This window comes from Mchenga conophoros, linkage group LG16, assembly GCF_057382185.1.
Source record: "Mchenga conophoros isolate Kocher_MC1m ecotype Shallow Benthic linkage group LG16, M_conophoros_male_GT1.1, whole genome shotgun sequence".
NCBI classification, from domain to species: Eukaryota; Metazoa; Chordata; class Actinopteri; order Cichliformes; family Cichlidae; genus Mchenga; species Mchenga conophoros.
This window is the reverse complement of record NC_140541.1, coordinates 9,790,778-9,808,405: the sequence shown is the minus strand read 5'-3', so window position 1 is coordinate 9,808,405 and position 17,628 is coordinate 9,790,778. Positions and strand designations below refer to the sequence as shown.

Below are 17,628 nucleotides of genomic sequence, written 5' to 3'. Positions count from 1 at the left end.
ATACACCCGTTTGTCATGGGCCCCACCGTTACCATTTGGACTTAAAAAAGACTAATTCTTTACTTGTGCACAATTTTATTTTATTCTATTTTTTTGCTACTTTGGGGGAATTTTTTATTTTTGAAGATCTGTTAAAACCTGTTGTAATTCTGTGTTGTTAAAAAAATAGTTGCTGGTCCGTTTGTGTATCCACCATGCTTCATCTGTGTGTTCTCCCTGCTGTCATCCGTCGTCATTCTCCACTGATCATCCTCCTTCATGATTGTAGAGTACACCCAGCACAGACACACGCACACACAGGCAGGTATAGCCAACTTCCACGTTTATTGATATATTTGTATTTTGACAGCTGACTCAGTCGCACCGTCTGACAGCTCGAGCCCAGCTGATCTCCCCTGGCCGCTCCTCCTCGTCTCACTATAAACACAGCGGAGGAGACCATCATCAGTCCATAAACAATATCAGCTGTTCTTACCGGCCTCGCGGCGCCGCCCCGTTGAGCCTTCCGCTCCACTCCTCCCCTGCAGCTGCGCCCGGGGCCACGCCTCCGCCACAATGATCATGTCCTGGTTTGTGTTCACTAGTTTAGTTGTTCTCAGTTTAGATAGCCTTCTGTTCCTTTTGCCGTTTGCCCATTTTTATTTTATGTTTAATAAACCACCTTCACACCTTTAGTGCCTGCGTTTGGATCCTCCTTTTCTTTCTTCCACACGGCTCACTCAACTCGCCGTGACAGTACGGACCAGCCAGATATGGATCCAGCGGCATTCAACCCACCCAGCGAGCTTCAGGAGGCCGTTATCGACTCCGCTTCAAGGTTAATCAATCTGTGGGTAGAGCATGAGGAAGGAGCGTTTCTCTATGCTGTGGAAGACAAGCTGCAACAACTTATTTCCGGTTACCCCTGGTTATTGGGCTCACTGCACCCGATCGTACAGAATTTTGTTCTTCACAAGCTTCACCTTCACCCTCCCGCCGCTACCGCTCGCCCACTCGCTTCGATGGAGGACGTGCCGTCCGACCCGCCGGACAAGGAGTTTCCCGGCCCGTCGGAGCCGTCTCCAAGGAGGAAGCGACGTTTGCGCCGCCGGCGCGGCACTCCACGGCCAGATGGTTTTGCTGGGTAATACAGACGTTTTGTCCAGGGATATTCAGCCATTGTCAAGCCGTTGCATGATCTCACTGCTGGTTATTCACCTTCCCAGAGGAAACTGAGACGAACTGTAAAGCCAGAGAATTACCTCAACCCCAAAGAGCCATTTGGAAGACAATGGACGCAAATGTGTCAACAAGCTTTTGAGTCCATTATTGACAAACTTACTTCTGCCCCAGTTCTGGCATTTGCTGATCCCAGAAAACCATACACACTCCACACTGATGCCAGTGCCACAGGTCTTGGTGCGGTGCTGTATCAAGAGCAGGATGGAAAAAACAGAGTTGTAGCATATGCCAGCAGAGGTCTTTCCCGGAGTGAGTCAAAGTATCCCGCCCACAAATTGGAGTTTCTTGCTTTGAAATGGGCGGTGACTGAAAAATTCCATGACTATCTTTATGGTGCTCAGTTTACAGTTGTGACAGACAGCAACCCATTAACATACCTCTTATCATCAGCAAAACTTGACGCTACCGGTTACAGGTGGCTTTCAGCTTTGTCCACTTTCACCTTCAAATTAATCTACAGAGCAGGAAAGCAGAACTTGGATGCTGATGGTTTGTCTCGCCGACCTCATGGTGAACTGTCTGATGATCCTCTGTCACAGAAAGAACGTGAGCGAATCTGGAGATTTGCATGGCAACATCTCAATGAACCAGATTATGTCTCTATTGACCACCATACCGTCAAAGCAGTTTGTGACCGTCATCTGGTGTACAGTTCAAGCACTGATCCTGATCTTGCTCTGGTGTTATCCATGTCTGTCAATGTCAACAGTCTGCCTGACAGTTTCACGGACGACATCCAGTTCACCTCCATGGTACTCCCCCGAATCTCAACAGCTGACCTTGCAGCCAAACAACGCCTCAACCCTGTCATTCGGCATGTCATAGCTCAGGTTGAGCGAGGAGAGTCACCACCGCCATTCCTGAGGGAAGAACTTCCCGATTTACCTCTATTACTGCGAGAAGTAAATAAACTGGAGCTCTATAACACCCTTCTCGTCAGGAATAGACAAGTGGGAAGTGACTTCACATACCAGCTAGTGCTACCCGAGGAATATCGACCAGTTGTACTACACCACCTACATGATCAAATGGGTCACATGGGAATTGACAGAACACTAGACTTGGTCCGTTCCCGGTTTTATTGGCCTAAGATGACGAGTGATGTGGTCCATAAAATAAGACACTGCAAAAGATGCGTGAGACGCAAATCTCCATCTGAACGAGCCGCACCTCTGGTCAATATCAGAACCTCTCAACCCATGGAACTGGTGTGTATGGATTTTCTCTCTGTGGAACCAGATCGTGGAGTCAAAGACATACTTGTCATAACTGAACATTTCACAAAATATGCCATTGCTGTGCCAACACCAAACCAGAAAGCCAGGACTGTTGCCAAATGTTTATGGGACAACTTTCTTGTGCATTATGGTATCCCAGAACGCTTGCACAGTGACCAAGGCCCTGACTTTGAATCCAGAATCATCCGAGAGCTTTGTGAAATGGCTGGGATCCACAAAATAAGAACCACTCCATACCATCCAAGAAGCAATCCTGTTGAACGGTTTAACCGAACATTACTGGATATGATAGGAACACTCACAGCTCAACAGAAATCTCTTTGGAAAGATTTCGTAAAACCCCTGGTGCATGCATGCAATTGCACAAGAAATGATGTTACAGGTTTCTCACCATATGAGCTTATGTTTGGCCGCCAACCTCGCTTACCGGTGGACTTGGCCTTTGGACTACCCCTTGCCAAAGAAGGATCAACATCCCACACACAATATGCGGAAAAACTAAAGTCCCACCTAGAAGAAAGTTACAAGCTGGCCATCGAAAACTCAGAAAAGGTGATGAAACGTAACAAAAACAGATTTGATAAAAATGTCACTGCGTCACAGCTGAATGTTGGAGACAGAGTTCTTGTGAGGAAAGTGCGGCTAAGAGGCAAACACAAGCTTGCAGATAAATGGGAGTCATCTGTGTACATTGTAGTGAAGAAAGCCGGCACTCTTCCTGTGTATACAGTTCGACCCGAAGGCCAAGACAAGCCCCTGAGAACTTTACATCGAGACCTCCTACTGCCCTGTGGGTATTTACCACCTTCTGAAAAGGAAATGGTTACTAAGCAGAAGAGAAAAATGCCTGTCTTACCCCTGTCTCCTGTACGTGCTGATGCTAATGGCAATGATGAAGAGGAACTCATCTCATACCTACCTGTTCCTTTCTCTGCTGAACCTGTCACCTTCACAACAACCATTGACTTACCCAATACTCTGCAACCTGTTCCACTTATCAACCAGCCCGATGTCCCTGTAGTATTGGCTACAGAGGTAGAGAACGCTATTCTCTCAGAGGAACCTGTACCTGTTGAAGAGGAACAAGTTATTGCTAACGGAACTTTGGAAGCTGGCTTTGAGCCAGTTGATCTTGCAGAAACTTCTCATGATGAAGAAAGTCTGTCTTCTGATTCAGAAGCATCCAGAAATAACTTGTCACAACACTCACCTACTGAATCAGAGCCTCTGATTCCTGAGGCAGAACCACCCTTGAGGCATTCAACCCGCCCCAGGAATCCTCCTGATCGGCTGCAGTACATCAAGCCTGGTAAGCCTCTGTTAAAGAGCGTTCAGACCTTTCTGCATGGGTTAAGTTCTGTCTTCTCCTCGCTCTTCAAGACGATGAAGAAGAGGAGACGATGCCTTCACACCTCAGCAACCAGTCATTCGCTGCCAGCCTAGTCCATGTACGAGGATGTCCATGAGATTAGGGGGGGGAGAGTGTAACCACGGTAACTTCTGACCCCACTTCTGCCAGTCCCTTTATTGTGGCGGGAATAAACCCTGTATAAGTTCCGGGTAAATCAGCTGCATGTTCCCTGCTCTTCTAGCTGCTGTTGTCCCTGTGGTTGGCGTACTTGTCAGATATCGACAAATTTTACACTACAGACCAGTTGACAGCGTGCAATAACCCGGCCGATTCATTCATCTTTACACTACCTCACAATCGACTCAACGGTGAGTTATTTGTTTGTTTTGTTTTGTCACAATTAATGAAAATGCAGAGCCGCGATCGCACATCCTAAAACGCCGGTAAGCTAATGCTAGGCTAGCGACAGTAAATCAAATCAAATCAAATCAAATCACTTTTATTGTCACATCACATGTGCAGGCACACTGGCACAGCACATGCGAGTGAAATTCTTGTGTGTGAGCCCCACAAGCAACAGAGATGTGCAAACACAACAACACAAACGAGCAAAATACAAGAATGGCCAACCTGAAACTAATAAATATATGTACAATATATAATAGTGTATGCATTTCTGGATGTGTATACTAAATATTTTCCTACGTGTGTGTGTGTGTGTGGTGTGTGTGTGTGTGTATGCACATTTTTACAAATTAAATAGTTAAAAAAAATTAAAAAAAAAAAAATAAATAATAATAATAATAATAATAATAATAATAATAATAATAATAATAATAATAAAATATATAAAATATACAGAGTTGAATATGTGCAAAACAAGTGGCATTTATATACAGTGTGGAGTGCATAATGTTAAAGTTCCAGTAGTGAAGCTGAGGTGTCTATGACGTGTTCAGCAGTCTGATGGCCTGATGGAAAAAGCTGTCTCTCAGTCTGCTGGTACGGGACCGGATGCTGCAGAACCTCCTTCCTGATGGAAGTAGTCTGAACAGTTTATGGCTGGGGTGACTGGAGTCCTTGATGATCCTCCCCGCTTTCCTCAGGCACCGCTTCCTGTAGATGTCTTGGAGGGAGGGAAGCTCACCTCCAATTATCCGTTCAGAGCACCGCACTACTCGCTGGAGAGCTTTGCGGTTGTAGGCGGTGCTGTTGCCATACCAGGTGGTGATGCATCCAGTGAGGATGCTCTCAATGGCACAGTGATAGAAGGTCCTGAGGATGCGGGGGCTCATGCCGAATCTTTTCAGTCTCCTGAGGAAGAAGAGGCGCTGCTGCGCCTTCTTCACTGTTTTGTTTGTGTGTACTGACCACGTAAGATCCTCAGCCAGATGTACTCCAAGGAACCGGAAGCTGCTCACTCTCTCCACAGCAGCGCCGTTGATGGTGATGGGGGTGTGTACTTCTCTGCACCTCCGGAAGTCCACTATCAACTCCTTTGTCTTTGCGACGTTGAGGGTGAGATGGTTGTCTTGACACCAGTGGGTCAGGGCGCTGACCTCCTCCCTGTAAGCTGTCTCATCACTGTTGGTGATAAGACCCACCACTGTAGTGTCGTCCGCAAACTTCACAATGATGTTGGAGCTGTTAGTGGCTGTGCAGTCGTAGGTGTAGAGTGAGTACAGGAGAGGGCTCAGTACACACCCCTGTGGAGCACCAGTGTTCAGTGTGATGGGGGATGAGGTGATGCTGCCCAGTCTGACCACTTGGCGTCTGTCAGACAGGAAGCTAAGGATCCAGCTGCAGAGGGAGCTGCTCAGTCCTAGATCCTGCAGTTTTCTGTCCAGCTTCGAGGGAACGATGGTATTGAATGCTGAGCTGTAATCTACAAACAGCATCCTCACATACGTGTCTCTCTTCTCCAGGTGTGACAGGGCAGTGTGTAGTGTCAGGGCTATGGCATCATCAGTGGACCTGTTGTGGCGGTATGCAAACTGTAGAGGGTCCAGTGAGTCGGGTAGTGCAGAGCAGATGAAGTCCCTGACCAGCTTCTCGAAGCATTTGCTTACGATGGGGGTCAGGGCTACAGGTCGCCAGTCGTTCAATGAGGAGATGGTGGAGGATTTGGGTACAGGGACGATGGTGGCCATTTTGAAGCAGGCTGGGACTACAGACAGAGAGAGGGAAAGGTTGAAGATGTGTGTGAACACTCCAGCCAGCTGAGCCGCGCATGACCTGAGGACGCGGCCGGGAATCCCGTCCGGACCAGTAGCTTTGCGTGCGTTCACCTTCCTGAAGCACTTCCACACATCCTCCTCAGACACAGTGTGCGCACTGACGTCATCCGCGGTGCGCACACTGTCCGGTCTCATGGTGTTCGCTGTGTCGAATCTAGCGTAGAATACGTTTAGATCCTCACATAGAGAGGCCGTGGTCTGCGGTGTGCTGGTTTTCCCTCTAAAGTCTGTGATCGTGTTTAGTCCCTGCCACATACTCCGAGGGCTGTCAAACTGTTGCTCCACCCTGTCCCTGTACTCACGTTTGGCTGCTTTGATCGTCTTCCGGAGTTGGTAATGTGCGTGTTTGTAGTCCGATGTGTTCGCGGAGGCAAAGGCGGTGTTCCGTGCCGCGCGAACATCTCCGTTAATCCAGGGTTTTTGATTTGGGAAGGATTTGACTGTTCTGGATGGGACGACATCTTCCACGCATTTCCTGATAAATCCACAGACTGAGTCTGTGTATTCATCAATGTCTCTGGCGGCCACGTGAAACATTTCCCAGTCCGCGTGATCAAAACAGTCCCGCAGCGCAGACTCCGATTGGTCCCTCCAACAGTGCACCGCCCTCCGGGTTGGAGCTTCCTGTTTCAGCTTCTGCCTGTAGGCGGGCAGGAGCAGGATGGAGCAGTGATCTGATTGGCCGAATGGGGCGCGGGGGAGGGCTTTGTACGCATCCCGGAAAGAGGTGTAACAGTGGTCGAGTAGCCGGTTTCCACGTGTGTTGAAAAGGATGTGCAATTACTAGTTTTATTTATTGAATATTGTTGCTTTTGTTTATTCCATTATGGCCGAATGTTGACTTAACGTATCTAGAGTTGAACGAGTGATTTGAATTTTGTAGTTTTGTCCGTTTTGGATGTTTTTTGTTACTTTTCTGATGAAATGCCAAAACGGCCTATGAGATTTTGCATTGAGTTAAATTCCACTGAGATTATTGAATCTGTTGCGCAACACCTGTGATTAAATGAGTTTTGTAAATATATTTGATTAACTTTGGATAATGTTTATTAGCTTTATTGCTGATATACTTTGATGGGACCCATGAGAATGTTTTTCTATAATAGTATTTTGAATGAAATTCATTATAAGAGATGATTGTTTATTGATTGTTGTATGAAACATGGCATTAATTACTTGTCTTTGTTATTTATGGATTTATGTATTTTGTCACGGCAGTAGAATGCTGTTTCATTTTCTTCTGTGATAATTTATGTTTTTGACCTTGTTTAGGTCAGGTTTTTTTTTTCTCCCGCGATCAGCCCTGATCAGCGCGGGATGGCGAGCCACCCGACCACCGCTACGTTGCAGTAGGAATCGTAAACCTATGGACTGAATTAAACTGTTGACACATGACCTATCACAGGTCCATGGAACTAAACTAAATCTCATACTGGATCACACCTCATCCCACCTCCTTTTGGAACCTAATAAGCTGTTTTGTATTGTCAACATTATTTTTGTTTTTGATATATATGCATATTTTTTTAGCTTTTTGTACATCTGTCTATACATTTCTCAAAAATATATATATTTTGAGCTCTACTTTGGTTTCCTGTGCTTTATTCACACACTCAGGCTCCATAGTCGAAACTAATTCTGATAGCTCATTGTCTATGAAGCTGCAGTCAGGTGCCCTGGTCCTTTAACCGCGTTACATGGGACATATAAGCAGCCGGCTGTGGTGAGTGAAAGGGACACTTTTTTTGCTGCGTCAGGTTCTGTGACTGTGTTTTCTGGAGCTATTTTTTGTGTGTCTTCTGAAGATAACAATGATTTTTCCGTCGCACCCATCGCCACTGTTCCAAAGACTGCCTTTGCTGAGCCCGCATTCAGGGTTAATGACTGTGTTCACGCTATTGTTTCTAAACCTGGAGTTACTGAGTTTAGCACTACGAGTTTAGGGAATGACTATGTTAGGGGAGCCTTTTCGTCTGCATCGGTTCCTTACGGTAAAGCAATAAACTTTCCTGAAACAGTTTTTCCTGACCATATCCCCCCATCCACACCTTCACCACAATTCAATGTGGGGTCTGTAACACAGTTAGCAGTACAGTTATTAGTTCAGTCAGCAGCCCAGCTGCCCTCAGTTCAGTATGCAGCCCAGCTGCCCTCAGTTCAGTCAGCAGTCAGTGTCTGTCTCCACTGGAGGGCCTGAGAAGCCCTTCCAGCCTCAAGTGTCGTCTGCTGGAGGGCCCGAGAAGCCCGTCCAGCTTCATGCCTTGTCTGCTGGGGGGCCAGAGGAGCCCGTCCAGCCTCAAGTGTCGTCTGCTGGAGGGCCCGAGGAGTCTGTCTAGCCTCATGCCACGTCTGCTGGAGGACCCGAGAAGCCCGTCCAGCCTCATGCCTTGTCTGCTGGGGGTCCTGGAGGACCCAGCAAGCACATCCTCGCGTCAGCTGGAGGGTCCGGGGAAGTTTGTTCAGCCGTCACCTGCTGAATCATCCCCTGCGACTTCTACACCGTCACCGGCAGCATCCACATCTCCGCCTGCAGCATCACCGTCAACTGCAACATTACCGTCAAGTGCAGCATCACCGTCTGCAGCATCACCATCGTCAGATTCCGCAGCCATCCCGCTGCCATCAGGTTCCGCAGCCGTCGTCCCGCTGCCGTCAGGTCCAGCCTCTGTGTCTTCATCCAGCCTCGCCTTTCCTGGTCCAGCTTCAGCCTCGCCTTCGCCTGGTCCAGCTTCAGCCTCACCTTTGCCTGGTCCAGCTACAGCCTCGCCTTTGCCTGATCCAGCTTCAGCGTCTGGTCCTGCCTCGTCTGGTCCTGCGGATGCCACACCGTCATCAGTTCCAGCTCGTCCTGTTCCGCTTCACCTCTGCCGGCCGCTTTCCTGGTCTCTAGCTGAGCGTCATGGCCGTCGAGGCCAGCCTCCTGAGACAGTTTGTTGCCGTCACTGGTATCGTGGCCAGCCTCCTGAGACAGTTCGTTGCCGCCGCTGGCATCGCAGCTGACCTCCGGACCTGCTCTGTTTCCACCACTGCCTTCCGCGTGGCCGGCTTCCTGATTTGTTTTGTCTGCGCCGCCCCCATTGCCGTGTGCACGGTTGGCCCCAAGAACTGTTTGCCCGTCGCCGACGTTGCTGTCCGCACGGCCGGCCCCCTGAACTGTTTTGGCTCTTGTGCTGTCCCTCCCTCTCTGTCTTTCACTCAATAGACACGCACACCACCACCATCAACTTTGCTAAATTGCTAATGAAAAACGTTGATCAGGCAGCTGTGATTGAGTAGCAATGTCCATCCAACTATATTCACAGTTGTTGTGGTCATGATGATATTGTGAGGCCACACTGAAAAGGCTCGGATGAGCTTGCCAAAGTTCTACAAGTTGTGCCTCCATCACTTGTGTCCAGCTCACACGCTGCACTGCTGTGCTGCCCCATCTTTTCACTTTCATTACTGTGTTTGCACGTGCGCAGTGTGAGAGGCTGCGTTGACACCCTCACAACGGCCAACAGGATTTCAAACAGGTTTGATTTTCTTACGACCAAACGACTGATGATCGGGAGCTGGTCGTGAGGTGTTAATCGCTTCTCGTTACCCCACGTATACTATACGATGCACAACACATGATGAAGGCGAAACTCGGGCCGATCACCAAAATGGTTGCACGACTGAAAAATCGTCTCAAAATGAGCCAAAAATCGCACAGTGTATGCCCAGCTTTAGGGAGATTAGCCTTGATGTAGCCAACAGCCCTCTGTCATTTCTGGTAAGCCAACAAGTCCGACGTTATTCCTGCGACCCCTGTGCTCCAGATCTGTGAGCTTTGTAGCGAGTTGGTCAAGTTGTTTCTTTAGATTGATAGTCAATCGTCTGTCCTCTCGTGCAGCTGCTTGCACTGAATCCACTCGGTCTTGAGTACACTTAGCCACTGTAGCCACTCTCTCGAGTTTGCCGCTAACATCATTTACCACTTCATTGGTCTTTTGAAGCTCTGTGCATAAGTCGTGTAAAGCAGGGACTGAGACAGAGTCCATAGCTTCTCTGACTGCCGAGGCAACTATTGCATTGAGGGACTTTTGTTGTTATTGAAGTGCTAGCTTTAAGCCATTAGCAATAACCTTGTTGAGGTCATCCTTAGTAACGGAGGATTCTTTAAACTTCTTTAAGGGAGAATGAACAATCTCCTTTTTCCATGAGTCTCTGGTTAATGAAGTGTCCATAGTAGGATAGGCCTCAAAATAACTAACTTGTATGACAGGATGCATGAAAAACTGTGACTATGTGAGCAGAGCTAGAAACTATGCTGGCGAAGGGTCACGTCACAAACTTAATTTCTTAATTGCTGAAAATGCATGACAATTTCTGTCCAGTCATACTTGTCCAATAATTTGAACATCACAATCAAAAAACAGGACATGCTCAGATGAAAATGGTTTTGCAGATTTGCAGTCATCAAGTGAAATTTTTTTAAGGTATGGGTAAAAAATTCCTAGCAGTAACATGCTTGTTGACAATAGATTTTAACCATAAGAAATTTTTTAAAAAGCACTTCGTCATGGTAAAAGTGCTGTATGAATATGTTATATATTCACAATATGTTATTTTGTGAATAAGACTTCTTGTGGAAAGTGCTTTGACTGCATAGAAGGGTGCTATAAAAGTACTAGTCCATTTATGCTTTGTTAAGGTTTTTAACTATATTACATTTATAAATAATGAGTTATGGAAAGTTCAAAAGAATTTTCATTTAAAAAAACCTATTTTTTTTAAGTATTGTAAACTTCATGTAGTTGATGGAGGTGATTTTACAATTGGTCATGCTAATTTTAATTACCTTATTTAGCTGCATAAATATATATAACTGAGAAAACAGTTATATGGCTGGTGTGGTTACACGAGGTCTGCGGTTGTGAGGCCGGTTGGATGTGCTGCCATATTCTCTGAAACGCCTGTGGAGACGGCTTATGGTTGAGAAATGAACATTCAATGCACGGGCGACAGATCTGGTTGACATTCCTGCTGTCAGCATGCCAATTGCACGCTCCCTCATTGCTTGTGGCATCTGTGGCATTTTGCTGTGAGACAAAACTGCACATTCCAGGGTGGCCTTTTGTTGTGGGCAGTCTGAGGTACACCTGTGCACTACTCATGATGTCAGATCAGCATCCTGATGTGGCACACCTGTGAGGTGGGATGGATTATCTCAATATAGCAGATGTGCCCACTACCACACATTTGGACTGATTTGTGACAACTGTTTGGGAGGGATGGTTATATTGTGTATCTGGAATGAATTTTAGGTCTCTACGTCCATCCCATGGGGAATGGGAGCAGTAACAAAGGTGTTGCGTTTATATTTTTGTTGAGTGTATATAATATATATATGGTCGCCCTTAAATATATATAACTGAGAAAACAGTAAAAAATATTTAAGGGCGACCGTGGCTCAGGGGGTTGGGAAGCGCAACTGTAAGGATAGGTTGCCGGTTCGATCCCTGGGCTCTCTGTCCTGGTCGTTGTGTCCTTGGGCAAGACACTTTACCCTACTGGTGTTGGCCAGAGGGGCCGGTGGCGCGATATGGCAGCCTCGCTTCTGTCAGTCTGCCCCAGGGCAGCTGTGGCTACAACTGTAGCTGCCTCCACCAGTGTGTGAATGTGAGAGTGAACTAGAAAAATTTGCATTTCCTGCGAAAATGCTGTGTGGATGCCTTAACGCTGAAGATGTCTGCAGAAAAAAGCTGAAAAAGTTGAAACAAAAAAACAAAAAAACAAAACATTGCCCTGAGCAAGATTCGAACCTGGCCCTTCTGGTCTAAGGGCGGTTATTTAGCTCACTGAGCCAAACATTTTCTCACAAAGAAGAGGTGGAGAGACTGACAATTGTGCTGAAATGAGCGGAAGCTGCTGAGAATTGTGCTGATAAGAGGTGGAAAGGCTGAAAATGTTGCAGAAAAGAGGTGAATCAGCAGAACTTGGGCAGAAAAGAGGTAAATCAGCAGAATTTCATCTCATACTCATCTCACTGCGCCAAACCGGTTCTCATATGATACCACTTCTTACAGGGTTCACGTTTACTAAGGCACTACCCAAAAGGCGCCACAAGAGGGCACTCCAACACAAGAGATGACCTATTTACACTGATGCACTTAGTAAACAGTCAGCCCCCTACTTAGCTACTACATAATACAGTGATATTACAGTATACAAATTCACACAAATACTATGATTTGGCAGAAATACTATGACTTAGTAGTAATACTATAACATAACAGATTTCCTAAAAAAACTATGAAATTGCAGTAATTCTATGACTTGGCAGAGATACTACGTTTTAGCACAAATACTATAACAACGCAGAAATACTATGACTTAGTAGTAATACTATAACATAACAGTTCAATGTTCTTGCACAAATACCACAATATGGCAGAAATACTATGTTTTAGCACAAATACTGTGATTTGGTATAAATACTATGATTTGGCACACATACTATATTCCGCAGATACACTATAACATAACAGATATTCTACGACTTAGTAGTAATACTATAATATAACAGAATTATTAATTGGGCACAAATACCACGATTTGGCAAAAATACCATGATTCGGCACAAATACGATGACATGGCACAAATACTATGATTGGGTACAAATACTATGATTTGGCAGAAATACTGTGATTTGGCAATAATACTGCGTTTTAACACAACTACTGAGATTTGATTGAGATACTATGATTTAGAAGAAAAACTATGACTCCATACAAATACGATGCTTTCGGACAAATACTGTTTTGGTTCCAATACTGATGTGCAACAAATACTATGATTTGGCACAAGTACTATGATTTAGTACAAATACTATGATTTGGCAGAAATACTATGCCTTAGTAGTAATACTATAACATAAGAGATATACTATGGTTTTGCAGACATACTATGTTTTTACATAAATACCATGATTTGGCACACATGCTATGATTTAGCAGAAATACTATGATTGGGTACAAATACTATGATTGGGCAGAAGTACTATGTTTCAGTACAAATACTATAATTTGGCATAAATACTATAATTTGGGATAAATACTATGATTTGGCACATATAATATATTCAGCACATATATTATAAAATAACAGAAATATTATGATTTAGCCCCAAAACCATGATTTTGCACAAATACCATGATTTTGCAAAAATACTATGATTTAGCAGAAATACTATGATTTAGCAGAAGTACTAAGATGTAGTAGAAGTACTTTGCTTTAGCAGAAATACTATGATTGAGGAGTAATACTTAAACATAGGAGAAATATTGATACACAGACACACATACACAGACAGTAAAGGGAACAGGAGCTGTTGAGAGTCTGGGCTTGGTATATGTAGGTCAGTTGAATTAGCTGCACCTGCTGTAGTCAGCCCTTACACACACAGAGACAGAGAGAGGTGTGAGTTTTCTTCAGTGTATTTCTGACATTCAGGATTCCCCTCGAACAAATGGCCATAATTTCCTAACCGTAGGGGCTAGAACGGTCATTCAGACATCGTTTTGTTCAGAAGAGATGGGGGAATCTTCAGGTCTTCATAATTCAGAGATAAAATATAAATTATTAAAGATATATGACTTGTAATACACTGTAACTGAGTAGAGGCGAAGCAAAAACTGCCTTGACTTGCTCTCAAACAACCTTTGGTAATTCTAAATCTATTTGGAGTATCAATATCATTCTTTCACCGTAAGAGACAGCAGGCTTTGGTGAACAATCATGGAAATTTTCAGGTCTCTGTGGAAATCCATTAAAAAGATATGATGAGAGAAAAAAGTGCCTCATTTCCAGAGTTTGAAATCTGAAGAAATCTGAGCGAAGGACGAATTTCCTACCCTCAAACAAGTCTAACTCATTTCAGAACGGTAATAGGTGAGAAAATAATTCTTGAATTGTGAGCGTCAGGAGTGTCTGAAGATATACTGGGACAAGCCTTATGTCTTAACTTTGCTTCATTAAGGAGATATGACGATTCGAATATGCCTCTCATTACAGAAATCAAGTGGTGATTTTGAACAAACTCTCCATTGACTTTCTATGGAGAGTTTTGCGACTTTGTGTTGGTCTGAGGAGATTTGCCAAAATTCTATAAATCCCACAACAATGATAGTGACATTTTCGGAAGGCCAGCAAAAATATCTACGTTTTGATGTATAATTTGTGGAAGTTGAGTGAAAATTGAGCAAGTAGCAAGAAGTTGTTCAGACATGAAGAGAAGACTGCAAAACCTTCAGTGGCACACTGGAAGCCAAGTGCATAGCAACCATAACAACGCATGTATTTTGTGAAAAATCACAATTTTGCAACTGAAAACTTTAAGAGGCATAAAAGTAAAACAGTAAATGATTTGAAAAAGCTGATTTATACCTGAATAGCCCAATAATTTGAGAACATTTTAAAGTTTGAATGGTTGTTCTACGTGAAAATATGAGGAAGTAGTTAAGTTTCAAAAACAAGAAAATTTTAGCAGAATTGCAGAAGTTTCCCATTCATTTCAATGTGACAAATTAAGCTTAATATTTTAAAAAGTATAATAGTGAAAAATACCAAAAGACATAGCACACATTAGCAGAAATAGCAGAATAGTTTAGAATTTGAACGGTGAAAATCGGCTGAAAATTGTGGAAGTAGTTAAGTGCCAAAAAGTGTACGGAAGTATCAAGAGGAACTCAATAGTGTGGATGCTTAAAGCATCCACACAATGAATAGTGGAATTGTAATACGCTTGGGGGGCCTTGAAAAGCGCTATATAAATCCAATCCATTATTATTATTATTAAAACAGAAGACACTGTGATGAATATTCATATGCTTGTCAGCATCAAAGAGAGACTTCTACTAATTGATTCATTCTACTAAATTATTTTTATGTGAATATACAATAGTAAATACTAATCTATGACAATAAAGAAGGGAAAATGTGAAATGCAGGCATATGAGATGTTTAGAATTTAAACATTACCAGAAACAGTTTAAGAAATTGTTCGTCTTGTTTTTTATGACCATTTTGTTGTCATTAATAGAAGAACAGAAATGAACATTTACATAAATGTCATGACATTTCTATAAATTTGATCTCTTTTCCTCTGTCTAGTATGTAAAATCAGAGAAAAGGTACTCCATTATCTAGTTTGCATTACAATTTAAAATTATATGCCATACATTTGATAATAGGGCAGTAATACCAGTGTTATTAAACTTGACAACAATATTTTGATATGTTTGAAAATTTCATTCATTTTGAGTCCATATATGATTGGATTTAAAAGAGGATGGAATAAAATTGACTGAAACGTCAATGTCAAACGAATAGTTTTTGATAGATCAGAATCCAGTCGAACTATAATTATATCAAGGAAAATAAAACAGGAAAAGTTGATTAACACCAGCAGGTGGGGTAAACATGTCTTTACAGCCTTTTTCCTCACTTCTCTACAACAATGATATGATATTCTAATAATCCTGATGTATGTAAAAAGTATGAAAAGCAAAGGTAGAAGGGCAATGTTTATCAACGTGACCATACCATATATAGATATTGCGACCGAGGGCACACACTGAAGCTTGTAAAGTGAATTGTTACAAAAAATTCCTGTCAGGGTAAAGCTACAGAGTTTGACATTCGAATACAACACACCCAGCACTGAGGTTTCAAAAGCAGGTATAAGCCAAGCTAAAATCAGACATACATAAATAGTTATTCTATTCATAATAACTGGATATTGCAGGGGTTTACATATAGACACATACCTGTCATATGCCATTGCTGCCAACAGTAAAAACTCTGACCCACCTGAGGTGTAATATAAAAATCCTTGGAAAAGACAGAGTGGATATGATATAGTCTGTTTTTCAGACAAAACATCAGATAAGAGCTTTGGATAGATAATCATGCTGTAAAGAACAGAGTTGATTAACAAAGCTGCAATAAAAATATACATTGGCTCATGAAGGTTTTTGTGAGTCCAAATAAGGAAAACTATAGTGGAATTAAAGCAGAGAATCAGAATATATAACGTGGATATAACTACAAAATAAAGATACCTGTATTTGTGCAATTCTGCAAACCCACCAAAAGTTACCAATGTTAGATTTAATTCAACATCCATTGACAAAAACAAAAACGTTACTGAGTATGGAACTATATTACATAAATGGTATTCAAGAATAACAAATGAAAATGCAACTGTTACTGTATTGGAATAATATATTTTCAGCACTACACTAAGAAGGTAAGTGACTGACTATATGGCTTTGTTTTATTAGAAATCTTCCATCCTCTATGGGACTCATTAGGTTCTCCACTAACATGTAAACAACTTCAGGAAATCTGACCTATAAACATCTGATCTGATGTTTATATCACTGTGCAATTCATTGAATTTGCCCATGCATTGTTTTTAAATCATTGAACTAGTATAGGCTTACTATATACGCAAAAAGTTCGAGTGTATGAAAAAAGGCTAAAGAAACCTCTTGAAAAGGAAACATTTTCTTTTTCTGTTTTCCATATGTGAATGGACATATCTCTCTGGGTTTCCGGACAGAGATCTCGGATGTTGTATTGGTATCAGATCATTTCCCCGAGTGCCCCGATTAACATAGAAACCACTGTTGCCGTGACCCTCTACATTTTATCAAGTTATATGACTATATAACACTTTAGTTAATATAAAGCATAGAATTTAGGCACTTCAGGTAACTTCATTCTAACACTTGGGTTTCTGCTGCCTGAGGTATTCACTAAGCACACAGTCTGTCGGGGCATTTCCCTGATGTATTCGTGAATGTATGTTGTCTCATCCTGGACTATGATAATGCATGGTCAGGAGCCTTCTTGTCTTGATGTCACTGGCTTTTGCCAGCCTTTTATGCCAGCAGGATACCTGATCACAGGCAGGGTGTAGGTGTTTATAGCCCAGATCTTGTTCTTATCATTCATATGACTTCTCAGGATGTGCCTGAACCTCTGCAGGTACTTAGTGGTTGCAGCTTTCCGAGTGACCTCTTTGTGGTTCCCATTTGTCTGCGTGATCCCCAGGTACTTGTGGCTGTCCTTGATGCTTGCAATGTTGGCTTTTGGTAGTTCGATCCCCTCAGTTCTGACTACCTTCCCTCCTGTTGTTATAATCCGACTACACTTATCCAATCTGAGTACTGACATGGACTAGAAATAGAGTGCATATTTCTCTTACGGTGTGTTCACACCGAACGCAATAGACGCGACCAGAGCATCAGGTTTACATGTAAAGTCAATGGAGGAACGCCATGAAGCGTGACTGGGGGTCCCGCGAAAATTCAGAATCAGATTTGCATCGTGAAAATGCATGAGTCGCGCGAGTAGCGTGACTGACACGTTTGAAGCACGAATAAAAATACATGCGGCAGTTTGTGTGCTGCATTTTGTGCATTTGCGCGTATCCAGCTTCAAGCCGTGCCACGACAACCAATTAGGAGCCTGGTGACATGATGCTCTGACCGTAGTTCAAAGGGGCAGGTCCAGCCAAAGCCACTTATTCTTCATTCAATATGGAGG

The 17,628-nt window shown here is 43.4% G+C and overlaps 1 protein-coding gene across 1 annotated transcript; it reads right to left on the bottom strand.

Moving 5' to 3' along the window:
- Nucleotides 1-8,802: 8,802 nt before the first annotated feature.
- LOC146556276 (olfactory receptor 6N2-like) lies at nt 8,803-16,201 on the bottom strand. Its single transcript, XM_085249675.1, has 2 exons — nt 15,278-16,201; nt 8,803-9,096 (listed from the first exon to the last, which is right to left on the bottom strand). Exons 1-2 carry the CDS (start codon nt 16,199-16,201, stop codon nt 8,803-8,805), a joined length of 1,218 nt encoding a protein of 405 aa, XP_085105801.1.
- Between the last annotated feature and the right edge of the window lie 1,427 nt (nt 16,202-17,628).